The sequence below is a fragment of the Myotis davidii genome, unplaced genomic scaffold (assembly GCF_000327345.1).
Source record: "Myotis davidii unplaced genomic scaffold, ASM32734v1 scaffold547, whole genome shotgun sequence".
NCBI lineage: Eukaryota > Metazoa > Chordata > Mammalia > Chiroptera > Vespertilionidae > Myotis > Myotis davidii.
In genome coordinates, this window is record NW_006298266.1 from 280,231 (window position 1) to 298,826 (window position 18,596).

At 41.3% G+C, this 18,596-nt stretch overlaps 1 protein-coding gene across 4 annotated transcripts in view; it reads right to left on the reverse strand.

The window, feature by feature from the left end:
* The window catches only part of RCL1 (RNA terminal phosphate cyclase-like 1), a 58,545-nt gene that overhangs the window by 28,805 nt on the left and 11,144 nt on the right, over positions 1-18,596 (reverse strand). For 2 of the 4 annotated variants that reach the window (XM_006773842.2, XM_015570526.1), the window contains exons 2-4: positions 11,836-11,907; positions 8,386-8,561; positions 2,324-2,398 (exon numbers count right to left, since the gene is read on the reverse strand). In XM_006773842.2, coding sequence (XP_006773905.1) covers positions 2,324-2,398; positions 8,386-8,561; positions 11,836-11,907 — 323 coding nt within the window. Of the gene's footprint in view, positions 1-2,323; positions 2,399-8,385; positions 8,562-11,835; positions 11,908-15,803; positions 15,939-18,596 lie in introns of those variants that run through there. The other 2 variants (XM_015570527.1, XM_015570528.1) reach the window with 2 other exon arrangements.

Consider the following 18,596-nt stretch of genomic DNA (forward strand, 5'->3'; position numbering starts at 1 on the left):
ACCCCCCACTAGGGATTGACCCAGCAACCCAGGCACATGCCCTTGACCAGAATCAAACCTGTGACCCCTAAGTCTGCAGGCCGACCCTCTATCCACTGAGCCAAACCAGCTAGGGCTCATATACTTCTTGGTGACATCGCCCCAAACCCAAGTAAGGTTCCTGATGCAGTCATGGATACTGTAATCCCAGAAGTGTACCAATGTTTTTTCAGTGTCTTCCTCAGTTGCAGGAATAGCTTAGGCAAAGGTCCTCCTCAGATAGAAGGTCTTAAAGCTACTATAACTCCTTGATCAATTGACTTGATAAAAGAGGTAGTGTTTGGGCGAAGAAACACAACTTTGATATTGGGATAAAGATCACCAATAAGCCCTGATCGGTTTGGCTCAGTGGATAGAGCATCAGCCAGCGGACTGAAAGGTCCCAGGTTCGATTCCGGTCAAGTGCCTATACCTTGGTTGCGGGCACATCCCCAGTAGGAGGTGTGCAGGAGGCAGTTGATCAATGTTTCTCTCTCATCGATGTTTCTAACTATCCCTTTCCCTTCCTCTCTGTAAAAAATCAATAAAAATATATTTTTTTAAAAAAAGATCACCAATAAAAGGAGGATGTCCAGGAGCACTGTCAACAATAAGCAAAATCTTAAAACGTATATAATTCTCCAAAAGTACTTTTCCATTTCGCTGACAGTAATTAAAAAGGGCATCTTGGAAGAGCAGCTGGATCCATGACTTCTCACCAAACCTGTAGGATATTGGTAGTGTGTGCTTACTGATATGCTTAAAGGCCTTTGGGTTGTCCCTGGCCAGCTAACAAAGGGTTTCAGTTTGTAGCCAGAAACAATGCCTCCAAGCAAGATATTATCCTGTTCTGAAAGCCTTGAAACTTGGCATTGACCTGGACTTCTTATGGATGAAAGCCTTTTCAGGCATCTATTTCCAGAATAGGAGGTTTCATCCATATTCAAAGTTTGCTCTGACAAGTAATTTTCCTCCACATCAGCTTATCTAGAGCAGCAGTCACCAACCGGTGGTCCGTGAGGTCCTAAAGGTTGGCAACCGCTGGTCTAGAGTATCCCAAAATTCTTCACCTCCCTTCACATCAGCACTCACAGGCTCATCACTCACTTTCACATTATGTAATGAATAACCATGCTTGAATCCTTTAAACCACCCAGAGCTAGCAGTATATTCAACATCGTGATCGAGTTCAGCCTCTTCTTTCAGCATCCCAAACAAACTTTTTATTTTGGCTGTGACTGTCATGTCATCGTGCTGAGAGGGATACACTTCTGTGTCTGGTCTTCAATCCAGGTCATTAGAAGTTTCTCCATGTCTCATATAGGCCCTTCTCCAATTTGTGTTAGTCTTGTTGCTTTTAATGAAGGAGACCCATTAATAGCTTTCATTACTTTGTTTTTGTTCCTCAAGATCATAGCTATGGTGGAATAGGACATGCCTGACTGGTGAGCAATAACCATCACTGGTTTTCTACCGTTGTAGTATCTAATCATTTTCTAATTTTATTTCCAGGTCAATCACTCAAGGTGGCCTCTTACTGAGAATGCTAACAGTGGATTTTGTATGCTTTTGTTTTGTAAACAAAACAACATGAGATTCATACATAATTGTATGTGTTATGCTTTTATCTTTTTAAAATATATTTTTATTGATTTCAGAGAGGAAGGAAAAGGGAGAGAGAGATATAAACATCAATGATAAGAGAGGATCATTGATTGGCTGCCTCCTGCACGCCCTCTACTGGGGATTGAGCCCACAACCCAGGCATATGCCCTTGATCGAAATCGAAGGCCAATGCTCTATCCACTGAGCCAAATCGACTAGGGCTGTACGTGTTATACTTTTATACGACTGGCAGAGAAGTGGGTTTGTACACACTAGCCTCATCATAAAAATGTGAGCAACATGTTGTACTATGATGTTAAAACATAAACTATATCTAGATGATCTACATTAGAGAGGCATTATGGCTAGAATCCTAACTCTACTACTTATTAGCTGAGTGACACAAATGGAGTTTTTATGAATAGTAAAGTATTAATAATTGTAAAATGTTTACAACAATGCCCACCACAAAGAAAGTACAATATAACTGTTGGCTATTATTGTCATTACTAAAGGGTCCCTTTCAACTCAAAGTTTGTCACGTTTGCATGTCCTATCGGTCTTATAAATGCTGACTTCAAATATCACACACATACACACACACACACACACACACACACACACACGTCATACAGCTCTTCCAATGAGTTGGTAAGGAAATGTTTTACACAGATATATACAGACAACAATTCATTCTTACCTTTAGCTCAAGTGATTCACCATCAATTCCAAACTGTTTCAAAATAGGGAGGGCCGTTGCCTTAAGAACATCAACCTGTAGAATTATTTCAGAATAAAATAAAAAGTTTCATTAAACCTTGAGCAGACGGGAAGAAGAAACAGCCCATGAACCAAGTGGAGACATAGCAACCAGGTAGATGATGTGTAGTCTGGTAAAGAAAGATGATGCTGGCCCTAGCTGGTTTGGCTCAGTGGATTGAGCATCGGCCTGCAGACTGAAGGGTCCCGGGTTTGATTCCGGTCAAGGGCATATGCCTGGGTTGTGGGCTCAATTCCCTAGTAAGGGGCATGCAGATCAATGATTCTCTCTCAATATTGATGTTTCTAACTCTCTCCCTCTCCCTTCATCTCTGAAATCAATAAAAAAAAAAAAGTATTGAAAAAGAAAGAGGATGCTGACTTACAACTGAGGGCATGGGACCACTCTGCTCCCGAGTAAACAGATTTTATAAGCCACTAGCTCCTCTGAGCCCCTTTCCTCATTTTTGACATGGAGACTTACACCTACCTTACAAGTCATCATCATGACCATCACATGCAAAAAGCATGAGAACCTGTCAGGCTTATATAGAACAAACTTGACCTCTGCTCATTCTTTTATGTATTTATACTACAGAAAAAATATCAGATTCTTTATTAATCTTTTCCCAACACAGTTGTTTGATCTTTAAAGCTTGTGGCACGCCAAAGCCAAAGCAAACCAAAAAAAGTACTCAACAGCTACTTAAGAGTCTTGCTGAGGCCCACCGCACAGGCAGTGAAAGGGTAGGCTGTGGTTCTATATGAAAGTGAGGGCAGCCCTAACCAGTTTGGCTCAGTGGACAGAGCGTCAGCCTGCAGACTCAAGGGTCCCAGGTTCGATTCCAGTCAAGGGCATGTACCTTGGTTGCGGGTACATCCCTAGTAGGGAATCCGCAGGAAGCAGCTGATCAATGTTTCTCTCTCATCGATGTTTCCAACTCTCTATCCCTCTCCCTTCCTCTCTGTAAAAAAATCAATAAACTATATTAAGAAAAAAAAAAAAAAGAAAGTGAGGGCAGTGGAGGAATGATTGCCTCAAACTACTGAAGCAGCACAAACCCACAACTGCACAGTTAATGGCAAGCCTGTGTCAAGTATGACTACTATCTCCTCCCTCTTCAGAACTCATAGGGGGCCTGGGGTCCTTTCCTGTTCACGCTTCCTCAGAGTATAAGGATGACATTCAAAGTGCGCTGATCTAACAAGTCAGTGAACGCTGACTCAACTGCAACATGGGAAAGAAAGTCACTCCCTTCCTTGCTCCCAATGGGCAAAGGGCCGTTCCTCAGCACTTGGGAGCTGACCTTATCAGGAGCAGTGGGGGCAGGCAGCGCAAGCAGAGGGGGTAGGGGAAAGTGCTGGTCCTGGTTCAGGCTCTCCCTCGAGTGAGCTGCATGGTCTCAGACAACTGTCTAATTTCCTTGTCTCTAAGGCAAGGGTGTCAGCCTTCTTCAAGGTGCTACCCATTCCAACATGCTAAGCCTCAACACAATGATACTCCGAATAAGTCTTTATAGCAGAGAATAGGCCCCACCTACACATTCTGCTATCAGAAAATTAACCTGAGGTAGAAATGACCTATGCAGCCTAGGATCATGTAGAGAATGGATGAGGGGATACAGGAGAAGTTACTAGGAAAACTCACTGAAAGTTAGCTCACTTCAACCTAAATATTAAAGTTAAATACACCCAAATACTTAAGACATACATTTGGGATGGCCAGCAGCAAGGAGAATTCAGCCTAGGCTAGTACTAAGGGCAGCTGGGGAGAAGGCCAAGCCAGCTTTCTGGAAAAAACAGGGAATACAAGGATATGGATTACTCTGCCCAAATAACCCCCTGGAACTAGGCAGCCACCAGCCGTCCTGGGGACAGAAAAGGCAAGAAAGCAGAACAGCCCTTCTGGTTCATCCTCCCTCTACCTGGAGTCATACAGGATGAAGTCAGATTTACTCTGAGGGTCAGCCAGAAGCCTGAGTATAACTCCAGGTGTGGTCCTGGCTCCTAAATCACTCTCCATCTGATGCAAAAGGCAGGCAACTCGTGTGGTGGGACGAGGGCTGGAAGAGCACATGTAGGCTTGAGTCTCACTCTGCCTCTTACTAGCTGTGAAACCTGCACCCTCCCCACCTCCCCAGGGCCTTGGCTTCCTGCTGTGTATGAGGGGCTGGACTGGACATGTTCCAGTCTCCCCCGGCTCTGCACCATAGTTTCAGTAGAGTGGGGGTGGGCTGCACATTCTACTTAAGGAAAACTGAACAGTCACTCAGTGGTTAGGAAGAAAACTCTGATCCAAGTGGCACCTCAGGGTAAAGGCGTCAGTCAGTCTGACAAGTTCACTCAATCAATCAACAGGTAGAAATGTCATCAGATACAAAGCCAACTAGAAGGGAAGAAACTGCTCTCAGTTACCTTGTCTGAAACAGTGGCAGGAACACCCATCTCACAGGGTTTGTACCAGAATTAAATAAATATGGCTACATGTACTAGAACTGTGCCCAACATACAGCAGACTTTATTGTACTTCATTCCCTTCCAGAACGGTAATGAAAAAGAGTAAGATCTTCACTCACCCTCTGACCAGGATGCTAGCATCAATAATTCCTATTGGGGGTTCCGGTGCCAAATCACTGAGCTTCAAAGGAGACGTCCTAGAACTTTACTTCTCCCCAAAATGTCTCCCCATTTTCTAACCTTTTGCCTCTGAAGGGGAAAAATGTCCTACCCATTTATAGGGGGCTCATCCCACCACTTCTGCTTTTGATGCTCATCCCCTCTGGATGTCTGCAGGAGTTACCCTTAGTAAGTCCCCCAACCCCTTTAATTCTTTCCTTCTCCATTGCCGCGTCTCCTCAGCCTACAAGCAAGCTCAAATCTCTCATTTAAAAAACTATTTCCAAACTCAGCTCTTTAGGAATCACCCTATCTCACCTTCTGAATTTCCAAACTCAGCTCTTCAGGAATCATCCTCTCTAACCTTCTGAATCTCCTTCCCATGGTGCTCTTTCCTATTCATTCCTCACCCTGTGGCTGTCCTTACATATCAATGTTACTGCTCTCTCAAAGGTCAATAAAACTTCTCATTGCTGAGTCTCCCTACCCAATCCTCAATCAGCTCCTGGCTTCTCAAAACTCAACTCCTGCGTGGCTTCTCCAAACACTTCTACCTCCACTCACTGCCTGCAGCTCCTCTTCCCCTACTCACACCTTACACATCCACTTCCTCTTCTAGTCTCGGTCCCTGGGACCATGAGGCAAAACCTCTAATACTCAACACAGGCCAGAAAGGGAAGGTAAATGAATGACAAGATCAGCTAAGACCTCCAGCTAACTGGAGGGCTCATGCCTTTTCCAAAGAGGGCAGCTACTACTCAGCTCAATGGGAGGCTGTCGGGGAAGAGCTGCCATCATTGCAGCCGCATCAGCCTACTACAGTGTAAAATCTGGTTCCAAACATGAACATGCAATTCAGATACACACACCACCATGCTGTGCAGGCCAAAGGAAAAACAGGCCAAAGGATCAACTCAGACAGAAAGCCGCCGGTGTTCAACCTCACTCAGCGCTGGTCAATCGCAGTCTCCTAGGGATTTGACTATCTGTAGGTAAGATACTGATGACCTATCACTGAAGCTCCAGACAGTAATGTCCACTGCCAACTGGACAAACACATGTGGATATCCTCCCAACATACCACAATCAAGCACATCACCCAACTACCAACCACAATTTTCCTCTTCGCTGTGTTCAACTCCTTCTCATCACTATCCCTCAAGACAACCAGGACAGAAATGTGAAGTTATTTTATGAACACTTCCTCCTATCCCATCTCTAATTAACTGTCAAATCACGAAGTCTCCCCTCCACACTGTCCTTCATATCAGTTCCTTCCTATCTGCTTCCATCTCTAATGTGTTCAAACTAATTGACAAACCCCCAATTCGTACTTCTCTCCACCTCCACAGTGCTCTTCCTGAAAACCAAGCTGATTCTGTGGCTTCCCTTCCTCTAGAAAACCCTCCCGAGCCCTCAGCACTTTGCTTGTACCTCTATCAGAGCCCAGAGGTACTCAGCCTTGTGGCCTCCCCTCTATGTGTTCATAGCTGTCCACCCCTTGAGAACAAGTTCCCTAGGGGCAGAACGCATTATATTCATCCTGGTGTAGACAGCAAATGTGGACATGAGCTGATAGGGAAACCACATACTGAAGAGAAAGCTCAAAATGAAGAAGCCACTCTTCATCCAAGAAGGCTGAAGAAGTTACTCTTTATCCAAGATTAGGTATATTTGTTTTATCCTGGATTGGAGCCAAGTACTATCCAAGGTCATTTTAGTCTTGCAGGGAGCAAAAGCAGTCCTGTAGCATATGAAAACAGATTTCTTTTATATGTTCTGCACAAAAGAGTTATGTACTATTTCTGGGGAATTCATCAACTAACCTTTGTCTGTTAATATATAAAACTTTTTAAAATATTGGCAGTGATAACAGCTTTTAAGATCATTAGCAATTATAGAAAGAATACAAAACTGGGACACAGTGCCAAAGTCTCCTGTACGTTCAGGGCCTTTCCCATTACTCAAGGCACCTTCCCCACCCTCCACCTAGAAGTGTGGAGGGCTCCCCTTGGGAACACTTTCAATTGAAGGGCCCACTTCCCAGAATCTTCCAGAAAAATATAAGAAAAAAAGCAATCCCTTGAAATTAGTTTAAAATTCTAGACAGTTTATTCAGCATTCCTTTACAGCTAATGATTTCAGATCATGCACTGTACTAAGATTCTAGGAAAAGAGTTTATGTACCCAAATCCCAAGAATTGGGAAATAAGTCTTTTACTGCCTGAGAACACATTAACCAGGTTTATACTCTAAAAGCACATAGGTGAATACCAGCCGTCTCCACTGTGCAGCTCCCTGAACCACCTAACTGGTCTTCCCTGATTAGAGAAGCTAGATACTTCATATTCTGCCTTAGAAGCCACCCCTTCATTGGTCTTCAGATTGAAAAAAAAATTTTCAATTACACTTTACATTCAGCATTATTTTGTATTAGTTTCAGGTGTACAGCATATACTTTACAAGGTGTTCCCCCTGACATTTCCAGTATGCAACTGGCACTCATAGTTATTTTAATATTATTGACCCTTCATCAGTCTTGGTTCCATGTCTGTAGAGGTGAAGATAAGAGTCCTCAGTCAGGACTTGGCATAGTGGCCATAGGCATTAAGATACCCTCTGGACAGCAGAGCGTCTAAAGGTGAGGATCCTTCTCTCCCTATGAGAGGTCTAAGGCAGGTCTGGAAAGAACTACTCTAATACATACACACACACACACACACACACACACACACATCTATATATCGCCCCCCCAAAAACCCATCCTGGACTGACACTTGTGGTGGCCACAATGAAAATTCCACCTGTATATTAAACTATCTTCCCCATACACGCAGGAAAATTATCCCACTTAAGAAGGTTGCTGTGCCCTTAAACTATCAAAGCCCACATATACAGACCCTGTCCCTATGCCCTCTTCCTAAATCTGCAAACTCTTCTCAGAAGGAGAATGTCCTCAAGTTTAAATAAGTCAAGACTGTGCTGCAACAATGCCAAGGAGATATTTTCTGTCTAAAATTGTGGTCTGCTGCTTTCCAGCCTCAGCTATCACATGACCTTGTGAAAGTTTCACTCCCACACACTTCAGCCGACAGAGCCATATTTCAGGTCAACCATGGTGAGATTGCCAGCATCTGTTCTGAAGGTTCTTTGACACGACAATGAAAGGCACCTTGATGAATGGTAACAATCATTCCTGAATTTGACTGATTATGAATCTTGGTTCATCTGCGTCCTGCAGTGATTAATCTCTAAATCTCAAGGTAAATAACAAAACAAATACACTCAACAATAAACCTGTGCTTTATCAGGAACTTGTTTATCAACAGTTGCGTTGTGACAAGAGACGAAACAAAATTCACACCATGGTGTGGCCTCACTACTCACCGAGGGGTCAACCTGGTCATTGGTCACTCCTCGAAGAACTATCCTTAATGGGTGCTTCATAAATGGAGCCAGGCAAAGAAGACTCTCCAGGTAATAGCCAATGCCACGAAGGACACTGCAGTCATGCTCCACGGATCCACCATACAGGAGGCCAGGCTGGTAATACAAGGTCGTCCCTTACATAAGAGGAAAGAGAGCCACATTCAGCAGGGAAAAAAAAACAAACGCTCGGTGTCACAAAATCAACACAGGCAATGAATCCCAAGGGGAAAGTCTGACATGGGCATCCAAGGGAGTTTAAAATGCCAGTCCTAAGAGCCCACACTTCAGTCCAAAAGCTGACTCATTACTGTCAAGCCCTTGTAATAATAATAAACTGTGAGTGTAATTTAATAAACAGTAATAAATTAAGCCCCTCCCTAAGCCATCTGAATTGCCAAAGTCATGGCAAGGCAGAGAGAAAAAATCCTAACAGGTATCTTAAGTCTGCCAACAGCACATTCTCAGACATTGCTGAACAAGGGTGTTTATAAACGATGCTCTGAAACCATCACACCAGCAATCAGCTTCTTCTAGGCCAGTGATGGCGAACCTATGACACGTGTGTCAGAGGTTACACGCGAACTCATTTTTTTGGTTGATTTTTCTTTGTTAAATGGTATTTAAGTATATAAAGTAAATGTCAAAAATATAAGTCTTTGTTTTACTATGGTTGCAAATATCAAAAAATTTCTATATGTGACACGGCACCAGAGTTAAGTTAGGGTTTTTCAAAATGCTGACACGCCGAGCTCAAAAGGTTCGCCATCACTGTTCTAGGCCCTTAAAATGAGATTTCCCATGTACCACACTCACCAAACAAGATGCCTACAAAAGCAAGTACTTTATGGCAATTCCATTAATAGCAGCTATTATAAAAGTAAACAAATAAGAATATTTAAATTTACTTACTAGCTTTATTAGAAACTCTTTATTATCTTTATCCACTTTTTCACATATTCGTATCATTCAAAAAGTTTCTTACCAGATTAACATATTAGAGGAAAAACAAAATAAGATACTCTAGATCAGTGGTTCTCAACCTTCCTCATGCTGCGACCCTTTAATACAGTTCCTCATGTTGTGGTGACCCCCAACCATAAAATTATTTTCATTGCTACTTCATCACTGTAATTTTGCTACTGTTATGAATCGTAATGTAAATATCTGATATGCAGGATGTATTTTCATTGTTACAAATTGAACATAATTAAAGCATAGTGATTAATCACAAAAACAATATGTAATTATATATGTGTTTTCCGATGGTCTCAGGCGACCCCTGTGAAAGGGTTGTTCGACCCCCAAAGGGGTTGCAACCCACAGGTTGAGAACTGCTGCTCTAGATGATCTGGGGGTATAAGTGGGTGAACAAGGTCTTTTTGTCGCTCAAATGTTTTGCAATGTCTTCTGGCACAATTTATCAATAAGCAAATTTAGCAACAGGGGACGGAGATTTGTTCAGTCACTTCAAAGGCAAGCAGCTCTTGTGAGTTTCATAGAATAAATTTAGGTCTTACTATATTAAAAACCAAAATACCAACAATCAGAATCGATCAAAATCAGAATCATATTCCTCCCACACTTCTCAAAGGGTAAGATTCTACATCAGTTATTCTAAACACTATTCTTGAGTCACAAAACTAATCCTCTAGTACAAAAAGCCTTTTTAAAAAAAAAGCTATATAACCATTAAACACTGCACTGCAAATCTGCCTATGCCTGCAAATTAACCAAATAAGAAATTGACCAGGTCATCAGAATGAAGTATTCTACCCTGGGGTGGAGGTGGGTATGGGAGAGTGATACAAGGATAGCAGGATCATGTAAATATCTACTTCCCAACCTAAGCTGTAGAAGTGACTAGAAAATATATTAATTACCTGCCCTCTGAATCACCAATATAAACTGCTGAAAAAATCTCCAGGAATTTCAAAGTAAACAAGCCAAGGAAGACTAATAGAACCATAGCTTGCCAAGGGCATCTGAAGCCGCATACCTAAAACCTGTTCTCTGCAACAAATTTCCTGCGGTGCCAGGCCACTTTTTAAGCCAAGCTTGTCTTCTTTCTTAAAAGAAACAACATGTGGGCCCTGGCTGGTGTGGCTCACTTGGTTGGAGCGTTGCCCCGAACACCAAAGGGCTTCGGGTTTGATTTCCAGTCAGGGCACATACCTGGGTTTACAGGTTCGATCCTGGTTAGGGTTTGTAGGAGAGGCAAGGAATAGATGTTTCTCTCTCTTTCTCCCTTCCTCTCTCTAAAATCAATAAACATATCCTCAGGTGAGGATTAGAAAAAAAAGAGTCAACAAGTTCAGAGTTTCCTCTGTTGCACATGTACAGAAAGGTACATAATCCGTTCATGGAACCTGGCAAAGATGTTTGCTTCCTATACAATGTATATACTAGTAAAAGTGTTTCTAATAGCAAACAAACAAAAAGTATCTAGAAACAAACTGAAATAAATGATCATGCATCCAACAATGGAATACTATATGAGGCCTACTGAAATAATTGAGATTAACCTGTGACATCTGTGCTAGTGAAGAAAAAAAGCTGGTTGTTCATATCAAGAGCACAACCCTGTTGATGATCTAAGACAGCTATTTTCAACCGTCCTCATCTCACCAATTATTAAGATTCTATGGCACACCAAAAGATATAGTAAATTTTTTTTGCTGACCTGACCCCCCCCCCAAAAAAAATTAGGTATAACTCTGACTCATTCACACTGGACAGATATTGTGTTGGCTATTATCATATTTTTTTATCTGACCATCTAAGGGAAAAGAGGTCAGTGCCCCTGACAAAATAGTCAGGTATTGCATCTTTTTAAAAATTATTGCAGCACACTGGTTGAAAATCGTTCATCTAAGATACAGAGGTACCCTTATAAGCAAATGCATATAGAGGAAGAAGAGAAGGGCACGCCGCCCTCCCCACCATGGCTGCACCTGGGGAGGGAATGGAACGGAAACAGCTGAAGGGGCTTTCACAATTTTTGCATATACTTATTTAAACTAATCTTAAAAGCAAAATAAAAAAATAAAATTCAGCACATACAACTACCTCCTAGAGTTTGTGGTAAGATTTTGTTGTGATAATATAAGTAAATGGACTTTGAAAAGTTGTAAGTTAATAAGTGGTAGGTATAAAATATTTACTGTTGAAAAAAGAGAAGATGCTTTTTGTTGATCTAAAATTTTCAGTCTTCTAACTTCCTTAAATCAAGTGTATGCCCCTTAAATTGGCAGAATTCACACATATCTCCAAACAACTGTATCACAGACAGGAAACTGGATGTTTCCATCTGAATATAAAATGTATACCATCAAATGGAGTGAGAAACAGAAGAATGATTAAGTCGTGCATATGTAGATGCTTTCCCGAACAGGAAGAAAAGGAGCTTACCTGTTTGGTTTATTTCAATTCGAGAACCATTTGTTATTTTGTCCAAAAGCCTTATGAAGCTGGCTTCAAAATCTGTGGGAAAAAGAGAAAACATAATAGACTCATGTTAAGTCATCCTTTCCAGGCAGCACTGCCCATTCAGGTTCTGCCATGGAGGATAGGCTACTTGGGTTTTTCTCAGGACCTGAGAGGGTTCACTGGTGGAGAACCTGAGCAGTTGAAAAGCACTGACTAGCAAATATATGGTTAACAGAACTATTAGAAACAGTTCAGCTTTCATATTCCACAAAAAAAAAAAAAAAATAGAAACTCTACCAGCAATCTAACGGAGATACTAATTTTAGAAGCACAACAACCATAAGATCTGTTCTTCTGACCTCAGGAGCACATGCCTAATAAGGGAGAAGAGCAGTAAAGAGGGAAGTTTTACTGTCAAATTTTTACTTCTTACAGAGCACCTAAGAGGACAGATTAAATCAATGTTACTATCTCTCCCATTCAACACTGCCCCTTCTCCCTTCCTCTACATCTTACTGATCTAGAGCTATCTAGCCAGTTCAACTTTTAATTTCATTATAAAGGTGCCTGATGTTCAGTATTACTGCCACCTTTTTTTAAATGCATGAGAAAAAACTGGAAGGGAAAACACTAAATGTTAATAAATGGGTTTCTCTTCATATTAGGACTTCATATAAATTTAATTTTCTTATTTAAATTTTAACATTCAAATTGGCTTCAATTCCTTTTAAGAACAGACTGTTATCTAAAATATAAAGCTGGTCATTCTTTAGAAAAGGGGGTAGAAGGGAAGGAAATTATTTTAAATGTGAAATATGAAAGGAGATAGAATGAAAACTCAGAATATGTCTTCTAGTCTTCCGCTGAGTTGATCTGACACACAGACACACACACATACACACACACTCTTTAGCTTCAACCTCCCACCCATGAACAAGCATAGCAGTCCAACTCTTCTGCACTGAAGGCACTGTAACTGCCTGACACCTTCATACAGCTCCCACTCCTATAAAGAACTATTAGAATTTGTGAGCATACATTCCAGCAGTCACCTGACCTGATCCCAAAGGCTCAGCAAATCAACTAAACAATTCCCATCCACTTGTTCTGCTACTTAACACTGTCCCATAACTCCTGTCCTAGTAGATTCTGCAACCTGTATAAAGACCACTGGGCTCAAGTCAGAGAAACTCCAATTTGCCATGATACAAGTAATAGTGGCAAAAAAACAGTGGGTTCTGTATTAATGCTTACCTTATAGCCATACATTCTTCTATTTAATCCTCAAAACCCCAAGGCAGGAAGTGTCATTCCCATTTTATAAAAGGCTTAAGCTCTAGAATGCCTACTAGCTTGTGACTGGTAAGTAGCAGAGCCAAGAGATGAGCCCAAGTCCATCCTTCTCCAAAGTCCAAGCTCTTAAGCACACCATGACTCTAGTTTGCCTCAGTTTATTTTTAAAACCATTGATAGATAGATAGATAGATAGATAGGATTGATTGATTTCAGAGAGGAAGGGAGCGGGGAGAGAGAAACATCCATGATGAGAGCAAATCATGGATCAGCTGCCTCCTGCACGCCCCCTACTGGGGATCGAACCTGCAACCCAAGCATGTGCCCTGACTGGGAATCAAACTGTGACCTCCTGGTTCATAGGTTGACAATCAACCACTAAGCCACACTCAGTTTAATCCCTTGAAGCCAACCTCTTCCCTCTAGAAAATTGTGGCACCTTTTCAACTGCAAGCTGTGGCCTACTGAAGAATCCTGCAGACAATTTAATGGGTCCCCAATCACCACTTATTTTTAATGAAATTAGAACAGAATAAATAATATCAGAATAACTGTACATAGTGAAATTTTAGCACACATACATATATTCATATGTATATTAGGTGGTGATGTAAGTAGCATCACAAATTTTGAAAATAACTCAACTACCAAAGTTAACTAGAAATTATTTCTATGGTCTTCTTATATAAAATAATTTTTGTGTGTTTTTTCAAATCAGGCATGATCTATATGCCGTAATACCATTTCTGCTTATGTTTATAGAAAATCCAAAATAGTTGACACAAAAAAGAAAAAACGTCAATTTGCTCAAGTGTCCAAGGTCCCTAAATGGGAAAGAGGAACAAGCACCCTATATAATAAAAGGGTAATATGCAAATAGACCAAATGGCAGAACAACCAAACAACCAATTAAAGTATAATATGCTAATGATAAGCAAAGGCTGCTCAACTGCTCACTATAATGTGCACTGACCACTAGGGGGGTCCCTCAGCCTGGCCTGCACCCTCTCACAATCTGGGACCCCTCGGAGGATGTAGTAGAACTGGTTTCAACCCAATCCTGCACACCACTCCCCTTGGAAGGGCACCAGGTGCCAGGCTCATGGCTGGCGAGCGCTGCTGTGACAGTGCGAGCCTCTCCTGAACAGGACTGATTGGGCGTGAGCCTGTGGCAGTCACAGTGGGTCCGGGATGAGCGGGAGCGGCAGGTAGGAGCTGCAGGAGGCGTTGGACTGCAGGTTTCAGCCTGATCCCTGCAGGCCACCCAGAGGGACCCCACCCATGCACAAATTCATGCACTGGGTGTCTAGTCTATATATACATATATATAAAAGGCTAATATGCTGTGTCCTTCCCACTGTCCAACCGGTTGCTATGATGCACACTGACCACCAGGAGGCAGATGCTCAATGCAGGAGGTGCCATGTCACTCACAGAGAAATGGCACTGTGTACCTGGCACTGACAAAGCAACACTAGGCTTCCCCCAGGTGGGACAAAGGCCCCACCACCACCCCAGAACAACAGACCACCAAATCACAGCTGATGCCGCAGAGACTCCATGATGCAAAATGCAGGCCACAGCCCATCCCAGCCTGCAAACAGTGGCTGTGGGTGCCAGGTATAGACATCACGTTTTTGTTGACATTCTGGAACCGAAATTGTCAACAGAATATGTCTGAAAACCAACTATTGCCACAACGTATCTCTGAAGCCGAAAGAAGCCTGCGTCGTCAACAGAGTGTATCTGAAGACCAGCTATTGGCACAACGTACCCTCTGAGGCTGAAAGAAAGTGACATCATCAAAAGAGTATGTCTGAAGAACAGTCATCGACAAGTACGACCAATACTGGTAGGAACTGCTTTCATAGCGAAAATGAGGTAAATGAGGGTGCAATTATTGAACACAGTTGTGGTGGAATGACTGTTACATGTCCATTGTGCCTATCCCTAAACTTCTCCGATGAAAAACCATCTGATGGAAAATTTACTCCATGTTGTAGCAAAGGCAAAGTTTGTTCAAATGATATGAATTTTCCAGAATACCTGGCATATTTTAAAAATTAATGATAAACAAAGATTCTGACAGTAGAAATTTCATGGAAAATATTCGTTGTTATATCATATTGTTATTGTTTTTATTAATCAACTTATATACTACTTTCATGTACATTTTACTAAATTTCTTTCATCTCTGACACTTCTATTATAGAGAAAGAGCGAATAGCAATATTAAAATATTTCTTCTAATTAATTTCCTTTCAATGTGCATGAATTCACTAGTTTATGAATAAAGCCTAAATTAAACTCCAAAGCTTTTACAGATTTGGAAAGAAAAAATAAGAGCAGAATTTTAGGGCTCTTAAGAACGAACACACATGGGGGGGAGGAACAAATGTAATAATCTGAACAATAAAGATTTAATTTAAAAAAAAAAAAAAGAACAAACACACAGTTAAAAACGTCCAGCAGAGGAACATGAGTAGAAACAGAATGGGCATATAAGGAGACCTCCAGGCAGGACTATGCGCTGGTCACAGCAAGTAAGTGCTTAGGAAGCAGCACTTCAAAGAAACAAACACAGAGCTAGTTCTGGAATCCTAGCAACAGTGAAGATATAGCTCCATCACCTGGTACAAAAAAGATCTCAAATTCACCTAATAATAGTAAGGCTGAAGTTCCCCAAACTTCACTAAGACAAGATGTGTAGAATCCTTGCCTCTTCACTTCCCACATACCCTCTATGGCTCTTCCTCTTCAGGGCTGCTCTTGGGGTACAAAATTTCTGATATCTAAAAACATTAGGGGAGAGTTCCAAAAATAAGCACAATTTTACTACATTGCTTAAGAATACATAGGTTATACAGTTATGAAGACAACATGAATACCATCATGATCAGGAAAGTGGCCACCACAGAGGGCGTGGAAGGAATTGTAAATTAAAAAGGCCCCAGAGGTGTAGACAATGCTCTATTTCTTGATCTGGACCGGGTCACACAGGTGTTCATTTTATAATCCTCTAAGTACTACTTTCATGTGTTAGGCATTTCTTATGTTATTGTATTTCACATTTAAAACAATTTGCACTATTAGAATCTTCAATCTCAGGTATTCCTTCAATACCAACTTCAGTGCCTACTGCCCTCCCATAAGGAAGTGAGCTCATCATTCCTTTAAAGGGGCTCATAATTCCTACAAGACAGGGGCAGTCATCAGCCTGATGCATTCCTCACTAAGAAAAGCAAAACCACATGTCAAAGAAAGGGAGCAAACGAAAGAATACAATCTAGAGACCTATCCTTTAAAAACAAGGAACAAATATCAATAAATATAGCTTTAATTTTAAGTATTGTAACAACTTAAATTAATAGTCTGCTTAAATTATGAAACATCTATAGATCAGAACACTGTGTAGTCTTAAAACTAGTAAGATTTTTTTATATACTGATGTGAATCACCTCCATGGTATATTGAGTGGAGGAAAAAGTAAGATGCTGATGGTTATTTGTGTGAAAAAGGAAAAAGTACATGTGTGATGACTGGTGGTGATGTTGGTGTTGGGGTTGGAGGAGGAGGCGGAGAAAGGAAAGGGGAGAGGGAGCCCCGAAAAGAAACACAACAAACTAGTAACTCTAATTGGTTCAGGGGGAAGGAAGACTGATTAACAGAGACAGACTAAGCCCTTTTGTTCTCTTTGAATTTCATGCCACGTGTGTTTTTAAAAATACATAAGCTGGCCAAGTAGCTCAGTTGGTTACAGCATCCTCCAATAAACCAAGATTGTGGTTTGATCCTTAGGGCACATATAAGAATCAACCAGTGAATGCATAAATAAGTGGAACAACAAATCGATATTTCTCTTTCTCTCAAATCAATAAATACATTAAAAATTTTAAATACAGCCCTAACTGGTTTGGCTCAGCGGATAGAGCATCAGCCTGCAAACTCAAAGGTCCTGGGTTCAATTTCGGTCAAGGGCACATGCCCAGGTTTCGACTTGATTCCCAGTAGGGGCGTGCAGGAGGCAGCCGATCAATGATTCTCTCTCATCATTGACATTTCTACCTCTCTCTCCCTTTTCTTTTCTCTCTGAAATAAATAAAAATACATTTTAAAAATTTAAATACATAAAATTTAAATGAAAGGTACAAGTAAGACAATTTAAATAGTCAACGAAAATTGCTCTCATTAAATAGTCTATAAAAGCCCTGGAAGGATGCCTCAATTGGGGCATCATCCCATACACCAAAAGGTTGCAGGTTTGATTCCGGTCAGGGCGCATACCTAGGTTGTGGGTTTGATCCCCAATCAAGGTGTGTATGGGAAGAAATTGATCAATGTTTCTTTCTCATATCGCTGTTTCTCTCTTTCAAAAGATGAAAAACTTATCCTCAGCCCTAGCTGGTTTGGCTCAGTGGCGAGCGTCGGCCTGCGGACCAAAGGGTCCTGGGTTTGATTCTGGTCAAGAGCATGTACCTTGGTTGCAGGATCCTTCCTGGCCAGGGCCCTGGTTGGGGCTCGTGCAGGAGGCAACCAATCAATGTGTTTCTCTCACATTGATGCTTCTCTCTGTCTTTCCCTCTCTCTTCCACTCTCCTTAAAAAACTCAATGGAAAAAATACCCTCAGGTGAGGATTAACCAAAAACAAACAAACAAAAAAAAACCATATCCTCAGAAGAGAATTTTTTTAAGTCTATAAAAGATCTTTATAATACTATGGGAGCCTTTAAAAATATTTTTTAATAATTATTTAATTACATGAGGAAATGTTCACATTGTACTAAGGAAAAAATTAAAAAGTAATATATAAAATATGATTTTAATTTGTTTAGAGAACTAAAAGATGAGAAAGCAAACTATGTATAACATGTGAAATTAGCAGTCATTATTTCCCTCTGAATTTAAAAAGGTAGAAATTACAAACACATACCTAATTCTCAGAACAAATTAAAAGATGTTCAACCCATTGGAAATAACGTACATGTAAAATATGTGCATGTTTTATATATAATGTGTAATTACACAGAATGGAAAAGAATAAAATATATTTTAACTTAAAGAAATATATAACATCTTTCTTGAATTATGACCAGGCCAAGAAAAAAGTGCAGAAAATAATACCTTAAACAAAATTATCAATTTTATCAAAATACTAGAGGCCTGGTGCACAAAAATTTGTACACTGAGGGGGGGAGGGGTGTCCCTCAGCCTGGCCTGTGCCCTCTCACAGTCTGGAACCCCTCAGGGGATGACCACCTGCTGGCTCAGGCCCGTTCCTTGGGGGATTGGGCCTAAGCTGGCAGTCAGACATCACTCTGGCAGCCTGGAAGTGACAGGGGGGAGCTCCTCACCCCCCTGATCGGCCCTGCTCTGTGTGTGACAGAGGGGAGCTCCTCAACCCACTGATCGGCCCTGCTCTGTGTGTGACAGAGTACAAAGCCCCAACCCC